Source organism: Pseudochaenichthys georgianus, chromosome 10 (genome assembly GCF_902827115.2).
Source record: "Pseudochaenichthys georgianus chromosome 10, fPseGeo1.2, whole genome shotgun sequence".
NCBI classification, from domain to species: domain Eukaryota; kingdom Metazoa; phylum Chordata; class Actinopteri; order Perciformes; family Channichthyidae; genus Pseudochaenichthys; species Pseudochaenichthys georgianus.
This window is the reverse complement of record NC_047512.1, coordinates 9,330,508-9,346,800: the sequence shown is the minus strand read 5'-3', so window position 1 is coordinate 9,346,800 and position 16,293 is coordinate 9,330,508. Positions and strand designations below refer to the sequence as shown.

Below are 16,293 nucleotides of genomic sequence, written 5' to 3'. Positions count from 1 at the left end.
CCGTGAACGGCCGACTGTTGAGTGACGGCAAATGCTGCGGCTGCAATGCATTGTGGGGCAGCATTTTCTCCTCTCCTTTCGGTAAGGGAGGTCCAGTGGTTCCTAAGCTAAAGGAGGTGATAAAGGAAGTTTGAAACCTCCTTTCCTTTCATTTGGAGAATTGGAACGGCACTTATCATGGCTGCCACTGAGGTACTTCCGGGTTATTTCACTTGGTTAGGAAGGTTCCTAAGCTAAATGGACTATTGGAACGCAACCCGAGTCTCATACAACTTGAGTCTCATGTTTGTACTTTTGTCCAAAGTCGCTTTAACAAAAAATGATATTGGACCTCTTGTGGGATTCAGAGAACATACAGTCGTGACCTTTCTCAAACAAAGCATGACAGTATGAAATACGAGCCCCAAGAACAATTCAAAACAGATGACAACAAGTTCAGGTATTTAAACATTGGCAGCACTGGATTTTATAATTCTATTATTTCTAAATAAGTTCAATTCATGTCCAACACATTTCCTGGAAATGACTTTGCCATCGCACACACCCTCACAAACAGTTCAAAAAGCTTTTTCTGTTTGCAAAGGTATTTTTTCTCGTTCTCTTTTGTTAATTTACGGTTGAAAACATAATTTAAAAAAGGCAGATTTATATACTAAGCATGTCAATGAAGTTAAGTTCTTAAACACATGAAAAAGACACGCTGTCATGAAAGGCATTACCTGAGATTGAGTCCTTTGCAGAGGCCATCTTGTGCCTGTGTTCAAAGGGGGCACGCCTCCTCAGGACTCCTGACATGTGGTTTTGGAGTGGGCGTGTTCTAAGATGTGATTGGATAAATGATGTGTGATATGGCAGCTAATAATTAAGACAAATACTTAAAGATGTACAATTCTTTTTGTTTATTTTGAGGTTGCAGTATTCATGTTAATATGTTTAAGAATGACTTTTTGTTAATGTAGAGTTGTTAATAACCAGATATATTTGACTCATTTCGAGAGAAGTGACCTGATTGGCCAGGTCAAACTTGGAAGGCGAGCACTTATGCTATTAATGTTTGTTGGAAGAAGGGAAATGCTTTTTTCTTTTTGCCCAGTACTGCTGTGAGACGGCAGAAGAACGGTTTGTTCCTCTGATTTATGTTTTGTTTGAAGGCAGACAATAAAACAGACAATAAAACAGCCTATTTTCATGAGAACCTCCCAGTTCAACCAAACCACACTTCCCTGGCCTCGTCTTACTGCACTGAGAAAAGAGTCAGCAATCAGTTGCCACACTTTCAGGTAATTCCCCCCAATGTGACCCAAACCTTGAGTCTTTTAGTCTGTTGAAAGCATTTGATTGATATTTGTCTCAAGACAAGCATACAATTCAACATAAAAAAGTATGTTTCCATACCTATATCTAAAAAGTGAATATCTATTTTGGTTTAAAGTGTTCTCCTATAAGTGAAGAAGACCAGCGAAACACATTATTCACTGCCCAAATCTGTTGTTTTCTGGGTTTTCTCACTGGTGTTTTTTTATTGTTTTTCTCCAAATCAAAGTCAGTCAAATTCAAAGTCAACTTTATTTTCAATATTCTAGTTTGTGTGTACAGACAGAGATCAAAATACTTTGTTTCCCACAATCCCGAATATAAATAAAGTTTAAAGATAATCTAACAAACCTGTTGACATGTTTGCAACCATAACACGACTGACTGCTTGTTTCTTATATCCAATACAGAAAATGCTATCCGGAACTGAGAAAGTAAGACTCAATTTCAAATATCCCTGAGGTCTTAGCCCGACATGTAAAACGCTTAAAGCAAGGCAGTGTGTGTACATGTGATGTGCTGTCCGTGGTGCTGAAATCTGACACACACTGTTGCTCAAACTTCCTCCACCATGAGCTCCGACTCTCTCCCGCCTCATTAGTTTGCTCCCATACGGCTATCTCACCCTGCCCAATGATTAACATCTGCCCGTGCAGCCTGAGATATGCGTATCATAAAACAAGCGGACAGGAGTGCCATTTATTTCCTGTTAGCTGTGAGACAGCTCTCCTCCATTTAACCCAGTTACACTCAGTCCTATACATTTGCATGGGATTTGCAGAGGGTGGAAATAAGCACTAGATCAAAGGTAAGCAGGAGATTCATCTGGTGGGTTCTCCTGGTGGGAATGAGTGATGGCCTCCAGCTGATGCTCTTGATTACTTTCCCCAGCAGGATATGTTGGCCTTTCGCGTAGACTTTGAAGTGACCGAAACAACATTTGAAGGTCTCAATTCTAATAATATGATCAGCATATATTGATGCTGCCTTTTCTGAAATTGAACACAACTTGTTTCAAGGTGGCTGCTCTTCAGTTGTATTCCATTGTGAATTCACCAACACTAAGGGTAAAGGGTTGCATCGTACAGATATGCAAAGGGTAAAGGCATTCAGCCCACTGAGTCATGTAAGCATGCAGTATCAATGTAACTGTGGACATTATATGTTCAAGGCCATCGTTTTGATTCCTGCATAATAATAAAGTCATCTTAAGTCAGCTCATGCATTACAATTTAAATCTGCAACTCTGAATAGATGCATTGATTGGCAGAGAATATTTGTGATTATCTTCTTATTGTTTTGTCCATTCTCAAGCAAAAGTGCGAAGACCTTTTCAGATCGCAGTTCTCATATTGTATTCAAGATTTAAGATATCATAAGCAACCCAGTTAACTCATTGTGAAAAACTAGGAATTGATTGGTTGAAGAAAAGAATAAAAAATCACAAAAAAATATACCCTCATTCTATTCTTCTTTTAAATCCAACCTGCTGAAAATTAAGATCTGGTTTAATTGTTTTACTTGCTGATTTTATCATCTTTATCATTCCAACCTTAAAAAACAAACAATATTTGAGTCACAATAAAGGTATATTGTTAACAGACATGTGCTACTGTGTTGCTTTAGTGTTAATATAAATGCATTATACTACACATGCTTTGAACTCTAAATGGGATAGGAATGTTGAAAAGCAGTTTGGTGGGGGAAATGCCAAGACAATGATGAAATAAAAGCAGAACCACCTGCTGAAAATGTGTAATAAAGGAATGTGTACAGCATGTCCTTTATGTACTGTATTACGTCTACCAACTGATGGTGTGTGAACAATTATGTTGCATGTTTCCATGCCTTAATGCTGCTCAAGAATCCAATTATCCATAAACCAGAATATAGGTTTAATTCCAGCTCGATGCTTTCATATCACTAAGTGCTCGATGCTTTCTTATCACTAAGTGGTTGCCACTCGGCTATTTCCGTTTCTGTTCGTCTTCTCATTAAAATTCCTCACTTGTGGGTGTGATGCTGAAAGGATCTCCGGCGCGCGGAGCGGAGACGCGCAGTGTCCCTGTGCGTTCAGATGAGGTATCAGCTGCGGGAAGAAGAGACGGCAGACCTCAATTGCAGGCGACCATTCCTTCACTGCTGGTGTCTTTTCTCAGCAAGCCACCTGCAGACATAAAAAGAAGTCGGTAATTTGCTGCACATTTGAAGTGTTTCTCCCCAGGGCTAAAGCTCTCCAATGTGTGTCGGATCTAACACCTCCGGAGAAATCGAGGAATATCAGACTCCCGTGGTGGATGTGGACATCTAAACTGTGGACATGGAAAAGATAGTGAATTTATCCCTTTCTGTTCTGCTGGTTTTATGGGGATGTGCGCTAGGAGGCTCGCCCAGTGTTCAAATCGGTAGGTATCCATTAGTTTAAACGTAAAACCTCTTGGATTGTGTGCATAAAATGCTGGGGAAATGTGCCTTGGAGATGTCTCTTACCAGAGATCTTTGTGCAAATGTGGCTGATATGTGCATTTCGGTTACAGGGGGACTCTTTCCAAGGGGCGCGGATCAAGAGTACAGCGCATTTCGGATAGGAATGGTTCAGTTTGGCACCTCGGAATTCAGATTGACGCCCCACATTGACAATCTGGAAGTGGCTAATAGTTTTGCTGTGACCAACTGCTGTAAGTAGAAACATATTTCTCCTCTTTAAAAAAAGAGTGCCCATGTCGTACATACATTTTTTTGTATTCCATGGTACGTAATAATGAGATGAGCTTGGATACATGTGGACAATTGGTTGCTCTTTCGATATTCTGCCGTAAAACATGTCGATACTTAGTAGCCTATTAGGGGGTGGACGAACATCGTGTCGGCAGGGAAAAGTTGGTTTCCACAGGAACAGTCAGTCACATCCATCCCATTTTAATTCCTTCAGATTCAGAGATCAAACAAAGCTGCGTTGCAAATATATCAATCCTCTTCATTTATTTCACCCAACAGCCTTTTAGATCAAATACCTTTGAGTGAGTGAAGAAACGACTGCGAGTGGTCTTGATTTCAATCAGCATCAACCTGTTTGTATCTAAGGAAAGAGATCAGACGTGATTTTCTCCATGAAAACAGAAAATCAGCACGTGAAATAAATACGTTTAATCAATTTCGACTTGCTGATGTGGAATTTTTTTTGCAGCGTGCACCGATGTTTTTCCCCCCAAGGAGCGTCTATTGCTGCCTCCTAAGTAAGTAAGCCCCCACACAGATTTGCATTAGGATGCGGTGAATTAACCCAACTGAGCCGAGGCTAAAGAACGATTGGCAGATCTCTGAAAAACAGGATATAACAAACCAAGCCTAATCACGACTCTTAATAAAACAATCTCAAATCCAACTCCACTACTCCGTATACGCCGTTTTTCTATCAAAGTGCGGAGAGTTTTCAGTCAAATCAGTTTCAATCGAATCATGCCTTTCTTTCATCAAATAATCAAAATGCTCGCTGTTTTCTTTGAACTCGCGGATACAAAAGGCTGTGTTCTGGTGTCGTTTTTTTTAATAGCCACAGCTCATACATTTCATTAGGCAGGCGGTTGCCAAGCGACTAGTCCTCTCAACAGTCCCTTAAACATAAATCAAACGCTTCTGATTGGTGCGCGCATTGGTCCAATCGATTTCATTACCATATAAAAGCTTCCTGCTTGGAGAGCCTCATTGCACCGAGAGACAAGTCGATGTGCAAGAAACAAATCATTTCGACCAGATTGAAGACGTGAACAATTTAAATGGACGAGACTTTATAACTTGTTGGGGGATTTGGGGAAATAGTTTTCTTGTAAATGTACTGTTAACAGGAAGCTACAACAATGTGTTTCCAACATGTATCTAAAGGCATTTTTTTCTCTTGTAAAACTGACTTTTTATAAGATGTGACTCACATATTGAAAGGTTTATATAACCCATGAATAGACTTGTAGTTTTCCCAAATGTGTTTCCTTCTATTACAAGTGTGGTGTTACATAAACACCATTCTGAATCAGCAACAGTTATATGAACATCTAACATGCTGATTGTGGATGTCATGCGAGCATAACATGGTGAAAACAATCATTCTAAATTAACAATCGGGACGGAAATGTTCGGATTTCCAAAGGGAGGTTCTGTGAATAAATTAAAAATCAAGAATCGAAATAATTGAACTATTCATATCGTAGACTGCACTGCAACTTTTATCTTTTAATGTTTATTTGATTAGCTTTTCTTTTTAATGACTGATTTTAAATACCATTTTCTTAATGTCTTTCATTTTTTTTTTTTTTTTTTAATAATTCTTTTATGATCTTTTACTGTTTTTAAATGCCTTTGTCTGAATGTCTTTCATTGTTGTAAAGCACCTTGAATTGCCTGGTGCTGAAAGGTGATAAATAAACTTGCCTTGATCCTATTCAATGATTTTCAAAGTTAGGGTAATCCTACATTTAGACCAATTTAGACCACTTGGGGTTTTAAGTCAGTTTTTAAAATGACCGTGGCATGTCATTCATTCGCTCAATATTAATTCTCCGCACATGCTTGAAAAAGATCATGGAGTGAACATGACGCTACATTATTTTTTAAAGTTAACAAGCAAATTACAGCATATGTTCAGAAACATTTAAACTTTATTTGTTTTTCTCCTATTCTCAAATAATGGCACAAATGATGGTGGAATTACTTATCAAATAATGTTGAGCGTTGGAGGAAAACAATGTTTTACCATCCCAGTGATTTGTTAAGGTAGTATTTTGGTATTGAGAATACTCCCTGCACAACTGAAGCTCCTGCGTGATGTGTTTTGCTAATCAACCGACACTTGTGTTTCATACTGGTGTGGATCACGTTCACTGCAACCAAAAAAAGGAAAAATAAATAAATAAAATAAAATAAACAAAGGAATCGCTGGGAGTTGTGATCTAAAACGGAGTGAATGGCTAAATACCGAAAGGCCGAGACTGTGTGTATACTTTTAGCCGTGGCTGCATGAACTCCTACCTCCTCAGATCTACTTAAGATAAGGGTAGCTGGTGTGAGGGGGGGGCTGTGATTTCTAAACCGGTAGATGGCAGTCTGCCTCACAATCCACCTCCATGTTTAATTACAGAGCATTACCACTACCACTTTTCCTTTTGTCAGAAAGTACTCTGCGATGCGATGCACCCCACAGTGGAGAATAAAAGGATACATAATGAAGCTGGCATGGCATATTCAAAGCTACAAGATCATAACTGCAGCTTCATAAACAGCTTTCTGTTCGGCTCCAAGACTCACACACTCCCTCACAAAGGAGCTACTGTGGCAGGTGTGATATTTCATTATGGATCTAACAAAAGCACATGTGTCTTTGGTGAGTCAGGGACATTTGAAACACAATTAAATTGTCCTGAAGTGGACACAACTGAGTAGTACATTTGCACTCATTGCTTCCTGCGATATGTAGCGAAATACCTGCCCTTAATATTCTATAGTCCCGACCAAACTTTCAAATCAAATCAAGTTTTATTTATATAGCACATTTATAAACAATTTTTGGTCGAGTCAAAGTGCTGTACATATAATAAAAATAGCCTACAGTAGAGACGCTTTACAGCAAATACAACAACACAGATTGTTCAGAATATCAGTATGAGAAAAAAAAAAAAACTTTAGTGGTCTGATGAAGAATTGTTGTCTGCTATCGTCTTGCCAGTCCAATATAATATGGTAAATACATCATTTAAGATTGTTAAATTAGTGTCGGAACATATGGCCCTGCAGCCTTCAGACATCTCACACTCTGGTTGTTCTTGGCCTGCAGCAGCACACTTCATCAGGGTAGTGTCAGCAACAGTGGGAGGGAGGATGATGCATCCCTCCATCAATAACAGTTCATCTGGACAGGCCTGCATCTGCTGCCAAGATCAGGGGAGTCATTGGGACTGCGTGTGTGTGCATGTGTGCGTGTGTGTGCGTGTGTGTGTGTGTGTGTGTGTGTGTGTGTGTGTGTGTGTGTGTGTGTGTGTGTGTGTGTGCGTGCACTTTTATTGCTGTGTGCTTTCCACCAAGAGCAATGAAATACAAAGATCTTGTTCGAACTTCCCAGAATAGAATCACCTCTGAGACTCAACGGGGATAAGTGACTAATGCACCCTCAAAGACTACACTGCAGTAAAAGAAAACTGTATATTTGTGTTGTGGTCGGATGTTGAATTTCCTGGGCCATGTTACTGTTTGGTGTTGCATTTTCCAACTTTGAAATAGAGTATGCTTTAGGGTTTATCAACCCTAAGAGATAGTGTATCAATGCTAGGAACATCAGAAGCAATCTATCAATAGGGACTTCCTTTTGGTTGCTGGATTTTGATCAAGAAATGATGTTCTCTTTAGAGCTATGTTCCATACCAATGTCCATGTCAAACAAGCATGTACTTTTCATTTGCCTTGCTGCCTTTTAACAAAGCACGATACCATTTTGTTTGGCATAGCTGGAATAAATGAAATACAAGATGGTGGGGGCTCTCACTAAAGAGTACCCTTTGCACGAATGTCCAATTATCAATCTCTATATCTGCACAGCCACAGCTTGCACTCTGACGGCTTTGCAAAACGACACATTTTCTGACAACTTGTGTGTTACTTGAATGAATGATGGACCCATCACAGAATCACACTTTTTGCTAATTCGACCAACCATTAAAAGGCAAACTGGGTAATCGTACAATTCCTTACAACAAAATGCGTATCACTGATTATTAAGTGGAATCATAAGCTTTGTCTGCAGTCATATTTACATTTAAGGCAGTGACACCATTCATATTGTAATGTGCATCTGCCTGTTGGAACTGCTTTTGATGAGACTTAATTGTGCTAGTATGCTCCCAAGCTTTTTGTTTGACTCCCACCTATTTTCAAAGCAAACCTCTTTTCCTCCTCTGAAAGCAGAGACCAGTATGAGGTCTCTGACAGCTGGCTGCCGATTTAACACTTCAAAGTTCTAGTTTGTCACGGTTGAATCACGTCATACTGTAATGTCATGCATTCACAGAGCATCTCAGATATGCATGCGTTCACGGACCCTGCTGAATGATCAAAAGCTTAAAACGACCATATATGCACAGCAGAGCATTGGTTATAGCCAATGTATTGTTCACACTGGATTAAGTGCATTCTCCTCCATTTCAGAGGGCGCTTTGAAATATTAAATAGGCCTGGGAGCTGGATGGTCAGAAAATGAGGCTAAAGAACCCTCAGCGGATCTGTGTCTGCCCTGAATACAGCCCTCAGCCGATCCCTTATCACTCTGTCCTCAAAACACACAAGACTGAGATAGCATCAGTTACAACACGATTCAAAGGCGGGAAGTCGCCTCCTGTCTCATATCCAATGGCTTACTTTGCTCAGAGGAAGGTGGCTCAAAAGCGTTTTTCGCTCTGAGCTAGGCGGGAAGAAAACCTGTTCGTCCTCCAGCGACAGTGACTTTGAGTGCATCTCAAAGTACACTAGACAGATACATATTTAAGCCAGAATAGAAACTTTACATCGTGAGTTATTTAGTAGATGAACAGAAACAAAGCTTCACAGTATCTTGATTTCCTTCTCAACCCAGCATTGTGAAAGACACCAGGGTTTGATAGATAACTTTAAAGAAAAAGATCAGGCAGAAATGCACCGAACTCACCGAAACTTTCAAAAACCCAATCTAAGAGATAACGATCCAGATTTGATTGATATTTTTCTTTTGAATTAAAGGTGGGGTAGGTAAATTTGAGAAACCGGCTCGAGATCGCTAGAATTTGAAAATACACAACCGGAGAAAATCTGCCACTTCCTTACAGAGCCCCTCCTCCAACACACACGAACGCGCACATGACCAATGAGGGCACGAGATAAGTTTGTGCCCCGATGGAAGGCTGACAGGCAGGTAGGACATTGGATGTACTTTTTACATTATTACGGCTTCTACAGATGACATTTTTTTATGGATTTTTTGTCAAAGCACTTCAGATATTCATTGCTATCGGGATGTTAAGAGCATTCCATGGAATATAACAAAAAGTGTATCTCGAGCCAGTTTCTGAAACTTACCTACCCCACCTTTAATACTCTTCAATCAATGTCCACTAACTTGCTGTTTTCCAGAGCTTTCACCGGCATCAATTTTCATCTTTTGTCATTATCTTTAGTATGGAACTTAAAGTGATGGAAATGAGGACCGTGAACTGCTTTTGAAAGCCCTTAGAAAAAGTGATCGATGGTCCTTGACTTAAGATCATTTAAAGAAAGCAATTTCACGATTAATTTCACAAATGTTTCTCTCTTGTTTGCATTCAGCATACATGCACATAATGATCCAGTTAGTATGCATCCCGTGCCCGAAGACTCGCAATGGAACACAGCCAAGTGATCATAAACATGATTTAACAGCAGCTGATTCCAATGCAGTACATGACGCAGAAATGATGCAATATGCTGTCACCTAATAGGCTTTCATTGCCAGATGGAGGGTCCCGTCCTTCAGCTGAGCAAGCATGCTCACGGACATCAGTCACTAGAATCCGGTATCATTCATTCATTAAAGGTTTTGCGGAACCTGTGTCGGCACACAGACTGTGTCTCTGCACCAGTGATGCCACCACTTTGAATGTCTTAGGTCGGCGAATAGAGATCCAGAGATAGTCTCCACAGAACACAGATCCTAAAAAAGATGTAACCGAGGCGTTGTACTTGGGGCTCTATCTAGATGTGCCCTCCCAAAACTTTCAGTTTCAAGGGACTTGTTCAGACGCCTTTTATCAAGCGCTAAACGCTGGTGGAGTGACAGGAGCATCAGGGACAACAACCATTTACTCGTACTGTTCCACATTGTGAATAAGTCAGGTTACAGGGTGTGTGCTGTCAGGCGCCGTGTCATGGAGGCAGGGCAGCAAGAACGATATCGATCCGCTGTCATCTAGAACTCATGATTGATATGATGGAGGGCATCGTTTCACAACAGCATCCGTAGAGCTTGTGGTTGAATGCAGATTATGTAGCAGCTTTAAAAGAGACATATACAGAAAAGCAGATGGTCATACTTACAACATATCTTTGGCTTTAACAATTCAAGAACAAACCGAGGTTATTTGACAAAATCGTACGTGAATACGATTTCAATTATACAATTAATTAGTCATTTTATTTCTTCGCCATCATTTCTTGGCAGGAAACAAATACAATGATTTAGATTTAATTGCTAAAATGCAAAAAAATAAATGATAATGTTACGTTATGGATCAAACAATACTTGAACAAGGACCATTTATTGTACCTTTCCAAAAGGATTTTGTTGCCGTCATCAGCAGTTTCATTCAATATTGTTTTTAAGACTTGTAAAATGTTGGTGAACTAAATGAATGTTGATCAGAAATATTAAATAGGTATAAAATAATAGATGTTTTGGCGTGTTAACAGTTTACATAAGGGATGGCTTTTTACAAGTGCTATTTAACAATGCATTCATGCAGGTTTTTAAATATATACCAAACAAAAATATGTTTTCATGTTAAATTAATAATGTAACCTTTTCTTCCCAACCTGTTGGTGATGAAGATTCGATCCCGGTCCGTTGTCTTGTGTTTCAGGGTGTTCTTGATCACTCTTTAGGACTGTAATGTGTGTGTGTGTGTGTGTGTGTGTGTGTGTGTGTGTGTGTGTGTGTGTGTGTGTGTGTGTGTGTGTGTGTGTGTGTGTGTGTGTGTGTGTGTGTGTGTGTGTGTGTGTGTGTGTGTGTGTGTGTGTGTGTGTGTGTGTGTGTGTGTGGTCTAGCATTACTATACTTGTGGGGACCTACATCTGTTTACATAGTCACGTGTGGGGACTGGCTTCCCTTATGGGGACAAATTGGAGGGGAATCATTAATTTTAGGGTGAAGACTTGGTTAGGATTAGGATTAGGGTTAGGTTAAGGTTAAGGGTAAGGGTTAGGGTTAGGCATGTGTTGGTTATGGTTAAGGTTAGGATACGTCTCCAGGAAATGCATGTAAGTCAATGTAATGTCCCCTGAAGTGATGTATACATGGTGTGTGTGTGTGTATGTGTGTGTGTGTGTGTGTGTGTGTGTGTGTGTGTGTGTGTGTGTGTGTATGTGTGTGTGTGTGTGTGTGTGTGTGTGTGTGTGTGTGTGTGTGTGTGTGTGTGTGTGTGTGTGTGTGTGTGTGTGTGTGTGTGTGTGTGTGTGTGTGTGTGTGTGTGTGTGTGTGTGTGTTGAGAAAGAAGGAATCATGTATGGAAACCGATGAGTAAGACAGAGAGAGAGAAAGAGCCAGAGCACCTTCACAGTGTGCTAAGCGGAGCGGTCTCTGTGCTCTCTGTTGTTTCTCATGTTATGTCTCAGTGAGTAAATGTATTGCGCACGGCACGCACAAAAACAACTGTCTCTAGGCTGGCTGTGTCCTTTAAAAAGGGCACGATGGCTCAAGCTAATGATCAAGGGAAACATCCGCGACTGCCTGACTAAAACCATGTGTTTCTCCCCTGCTTAACACTCTGCTAAAGAATACGTATCCGTTAGACCTTCAGTGTAGTTCCTCCAAGAAGAACATAAATCATCATGCAGGGCTGATGAATACGTTTCCTAGACGGTCTGCTCTCTTTGTTCAGACCTGTCTTTTAACTTTGTCGACTTAATTTATAGCTTTTATCCACTTAAAACATTCCTTTACACTGTCAGCAGTGCTACTAAGCAAAGTCTGTTTTGCAGACATTGCTATTATTGTGCTGTTGTAAGGACTTGTCCCCTGATAGTCTGCCGGTTTAAGGCCTCGTCTGGACTCCAGCCAACACGTCTCAGCAGCTGTTGGCTTGTCAGTAGCTTTTTATTCAATCGTATAGAAGTATTATTTTTATTTTACTTAATAATCTTTCTGCATTGTTTAGACCTTTGTGGAGGAAATGATGGCAATTCCTAAAAATAAACAAAAATGTTGACAGGAAAAATAAAAATGAATATGTCTCATATCTGCTTTGTATTCGGGTTTATTCCTTTTGCAATTGGAGTATTTATTTATAACAAATGCTGCTTCAAATAAATCGTACTCTTGCATGTTAAAGATGGGGTAGGTAATTAATAATAATAATAATAATTGATTGTAAGGAAGTCTGAAGGAAGGGGCAGATTGTTTTCGGCTGTGTACTTTTAAATTCTAGCGCACTCGAGCTGGTTTCTCCATTCTTACCTACCCTACCTTTAAGCCCCTGTCACACTGTCCCGAAATTGACACCCGATGGACACACGATAAAGGAAATGTTCAAATTCGGCTGTGATCGTAGCAACATCGGGCCATTCGTGAGGGCATCTTAAGCCATCGTATAACCGCCGGTGGAGTTTCTCAGGCTCCGGCAGCAACTTCGTGAGCGGCAACTTCGTAAGGCACTCGTGAGGGCATCTTGTCAAATCGTGTCATCTTCGTGTTATCATCGGTGCATTCACCCTCACTCTGATCGGGGCGAATGCCCGATGGCACCGAGGATAACAAGATGCCCTCACGATGGCCTTACGAAGGGCAAAATTGACACACGAATTCAACACGAAAATGAAACTTCGCAGGGTCCTTCGGCAATTTGTTGGCATGCCAAAGATTTTGCCACCGCTCACGAAGTTGCTGCCGGAGCCTGAGAAACTCCACCGGCGATTATACGAAGGCTTAAGATGCCCTCACGAATGGCCGGATGTTGCTACGATCAGAGCCGAATTTGAACATATCCTTTATCGTGTGTCCATCGGGTTGTTTTATTGCACAACAAAATCCTGTAAACATATTATGTAAATAACCCAATTTATGTTCTGTGAAACTGAAAAGGATATAATACATTATTTTGAAGGCGAGTTGACAGGAAGTTGTTGTTGCTATGGAAACAACAACATGACGGAGAAAACGTAATATATTCTACTTATAAAGACGGAGAAAGTAAAGAATAGAGTCCGAAAATATCAGTACAGTATTATAGTACTGTAACATAATTGTTTTTGTTACTTTCGTTGCAGTTGTATGTCTTAAATGTAATGTAAATGTTGCCTTCGTGTGTGGTTCGGGGCCATCTTCGTGCAAAATTCACAATTCCATATTCGTGTGTCCATCGGGTGTCAACTTCGGGACAGTGTGACAGGGGCTTTAAGGGCTCCCTTCCAAATGTGTATCATGTTTATCGACTTATCTCTGTTACACACATGGTAGATCTTCACCACTTGCTAAAGTGCATTGACTGTGTTTAAGATGACACCCTCACAGGGAGAGTTGACTTGGTCTGCAGCCATGTCTCCGTCCTGCTCTGCTACTGCCTGGCTCTGAGATAATGTTTGTCCCCATTAAAGGGACCTTGGGTGTTTCACCATGTGAAGGCCCCTAAGGCTGCAGTCTGTGGGGGTTTCTTCCTCCCCCTCCCACGTCTTATGGGTCAGCCAAGGATGGATTCAGTGGGATGTGCAGGGAACTCATGGAACGCAGGACAGTTTTCTGTGTCTCGGGGTGAATATGCTGCAGTTTTTTATTGTGCCTTTATGTCAGGAAGGTTTGTGCGTGGGTTTTTATGTTCTTAGGATTTTATTTCTGTACGGTTTTGCTCTATTACCCTGCTGCTCTCAGAGATAAAAATAAAAGAGAACAATCAGTCCCCGACTTGCAAGGTTATTGTTAATCCTTTCAAAGTCAGACAAAGTGAGCAATAATAGGAAGAAGTCCAAAAGATTTTGAAAGGATACGATTTAAACAGCTGCAAATATATGCTCTAAAATGCACAACATGTTCTATAATAATAATAATAATATATTTAATTTATATAGCGCTTCTCATCTGCCAAGACAAATCTCGAAGTGCTTCACAACAAGGGATACTGATACACTTTGAGAGATTAAACAAATAATTGTAATACTAATAAGAAATCAAAAAATCAAATATAAAATAGAGTACAAAAATAAAAGTCGGAGATAGCGATACAAATGGCAGTACTCCAGGTGTACCATGCTCAAAGTTTATTGGAAGGCCTGCCGAAAGAAGAGGGTCTTAAGGCCGGTGTTGAAGACTATAATGCACATCTGTGTTGGTTTGTAGCCTGTATACATATTTATTCATATTATTGATTTGATATTGGTCAATCTTCTTGGTGCATTAGCCAGAATAACTGAATCTGAATAACATTTCATCTCCTTCTGTAGACATAGGACTTTTCTCCACAAGCAGTCGCGACACCATCCAATTATGGATTGACAGCGACAGTGAGACCAGCCTGAGTAAAACAAGGGACTTATTTGTTTTCTAAAATGGACAATGAATTGATCACAAAACAGTGTGATATAGCGGTTTGTGTAAAAATGAACCGACATATTTAACACATTTGCATTTATTGAAAACCATTATGTCAAAGGGAATGTCCTCTTGTCACCCTCACATGGACAAAGGTCAAATTCCCAATAAGTCAAAGATGGATCAACCACAAGGACATTAAGTGTGTTATTAGGTGTTGGGACAAATCCATTATATTGACAATGACACGGACAGTCAAAACAAATATGAGTGAAATGTGGCGACTCTGGCCGGTGGCGGGTCCACAAAATCTAGGTCAGCCCCCGTGTCCACTGAGATCACTGTGGGCAACAAGAGTGTGCAAACAAACAGACGCACTCTCAGAGACGATACGTCCAGCTCCGTACACACTGAGGCAGAAGACTGGCAGACAGTGCAGCTGGCAAGAGGCAACTCTGGACTCTTCCAAACTGTCATCTCCTATTTTATCAGACTGACGCTAAAGTTAGTCAAGAGACTGATGGTCCAGAGATTAAATACCCCCTTTCATTTCTTAGCAGCTCCACATCCACCCCCTGCTGTGATAACACAGCGAGAGAAACGCTGTGATAGGGGGAAGCTGCATACATTATCTGACATTTTCTTATTTCACCATGTGCTGGCCAAGAAGAAAACAGATATAATATGTAATAGCTTTCCATTCAGTCAAATATATTTATATTCAGACCTTTTATCCTCTCTTAGCAATGCCTGTAGGATTTCAGATGAGAGACACTTTCAGATATGGATGATATTATGTATGCTGGTTGATTGTATGTTGCTTCAAATGCAGTTTCTGATAATAGGGAAGTAGGGAAGAGAAAATGATTCATATACATGTTTGGCAACCTCAATGTAGTGCAAGAGGGAACATTCAGGAGATCACACACGATTAGCTTTTGGGTAATTCTGGCATATTTAAAGCAATGTTGATGAACGTGCACTGTCCCTGTTAAATTAACTGATGAGGAAAGTCATTAAGATTCACCATCTGCGAAATATCAATGTCTGATCACAACGTCACATGTTGCAATAAGTGAACTCTCAAACCATCCACCTGCTGGAGGTGATAGAGGAAACACCAGAGGATCACCAAAGCCAATGGGATTCATCCTCTGGGGACCATGACAGATTTAGCACAGTTTTATGAAAATCTATTCAATAGTTGTAGACATACTTCAGTCCCGAACAAAAGTGGGGAACGGTCTGAAGAAGAATATGTTCCCATGTCTGATGACCAAATAGGTAAACCAAAAAAACAATTCTAAAATAAATAAATGTTGCACTAATCTAAGCAGTCGACATACGGCCCATAGCTAAGCTCATCATCAACTCAACCACTTGCTCAATCAAGCAAACTTTGACTGAAGAGTTTGGAATATATATATATTAAATTATTATATTGCTTTACTCTACATGCAAAATGATGACTGTTAAGAAAACATCAGTTTGTCATTGTTGTTCTCTTGACGAGTTGTTTTGTGTAGTGTTCACAAAAAGCAGCCTTCTGTACAGCGGCGTTGTTCATCAAAAACACTTGATTTCTAAGAAATTCCGTCACACTGTGAAAGACATCAAATCCCATGAAAGGGTTTGCAGCTGCAACCAATCTGACTTTTGCTCACTTTAGTGTGAACACTGAGGCCTCGGAAAGGTCG

At 40.3% G+C, this 16,293-nt stretch overlaps 1 protein-coding gene across 4 annotated transcripts in view; it reads left to right on the top strand.

Annotated features, from left to right (window-relative positions):
• Positions 1 to 3,360: 3,360 nt before the first annotated feature.
• gria2b (glutamate receptor, ionotropic, AMPA 2b) overlaps positions 3,361 to 16,293 on the top strand; it is a 52,315-nt gene continuing 39,382 nt past the window's right edge. For all 4 annotated transcript variants that reach the window (XM_034092600.2, XM_034092599.2, XM_034092602.1 and 1 more), the window contains exons 1-2: positions 3,361 to 3,719; positions 3,852 to 3,992. In XM_034092600.2, the coding sequence (XP_033948491.1) occupies positions 3,635 to 3,719; positions 3,852 to 3,992 (226 nt within the window). In that variant the 5' untranslated portion in view covers positions 3,361 to 3,634. The remainder of the gene's footprint in view (positions 3,720 to 3,851; positions 3,993 to 16,293) is intronic.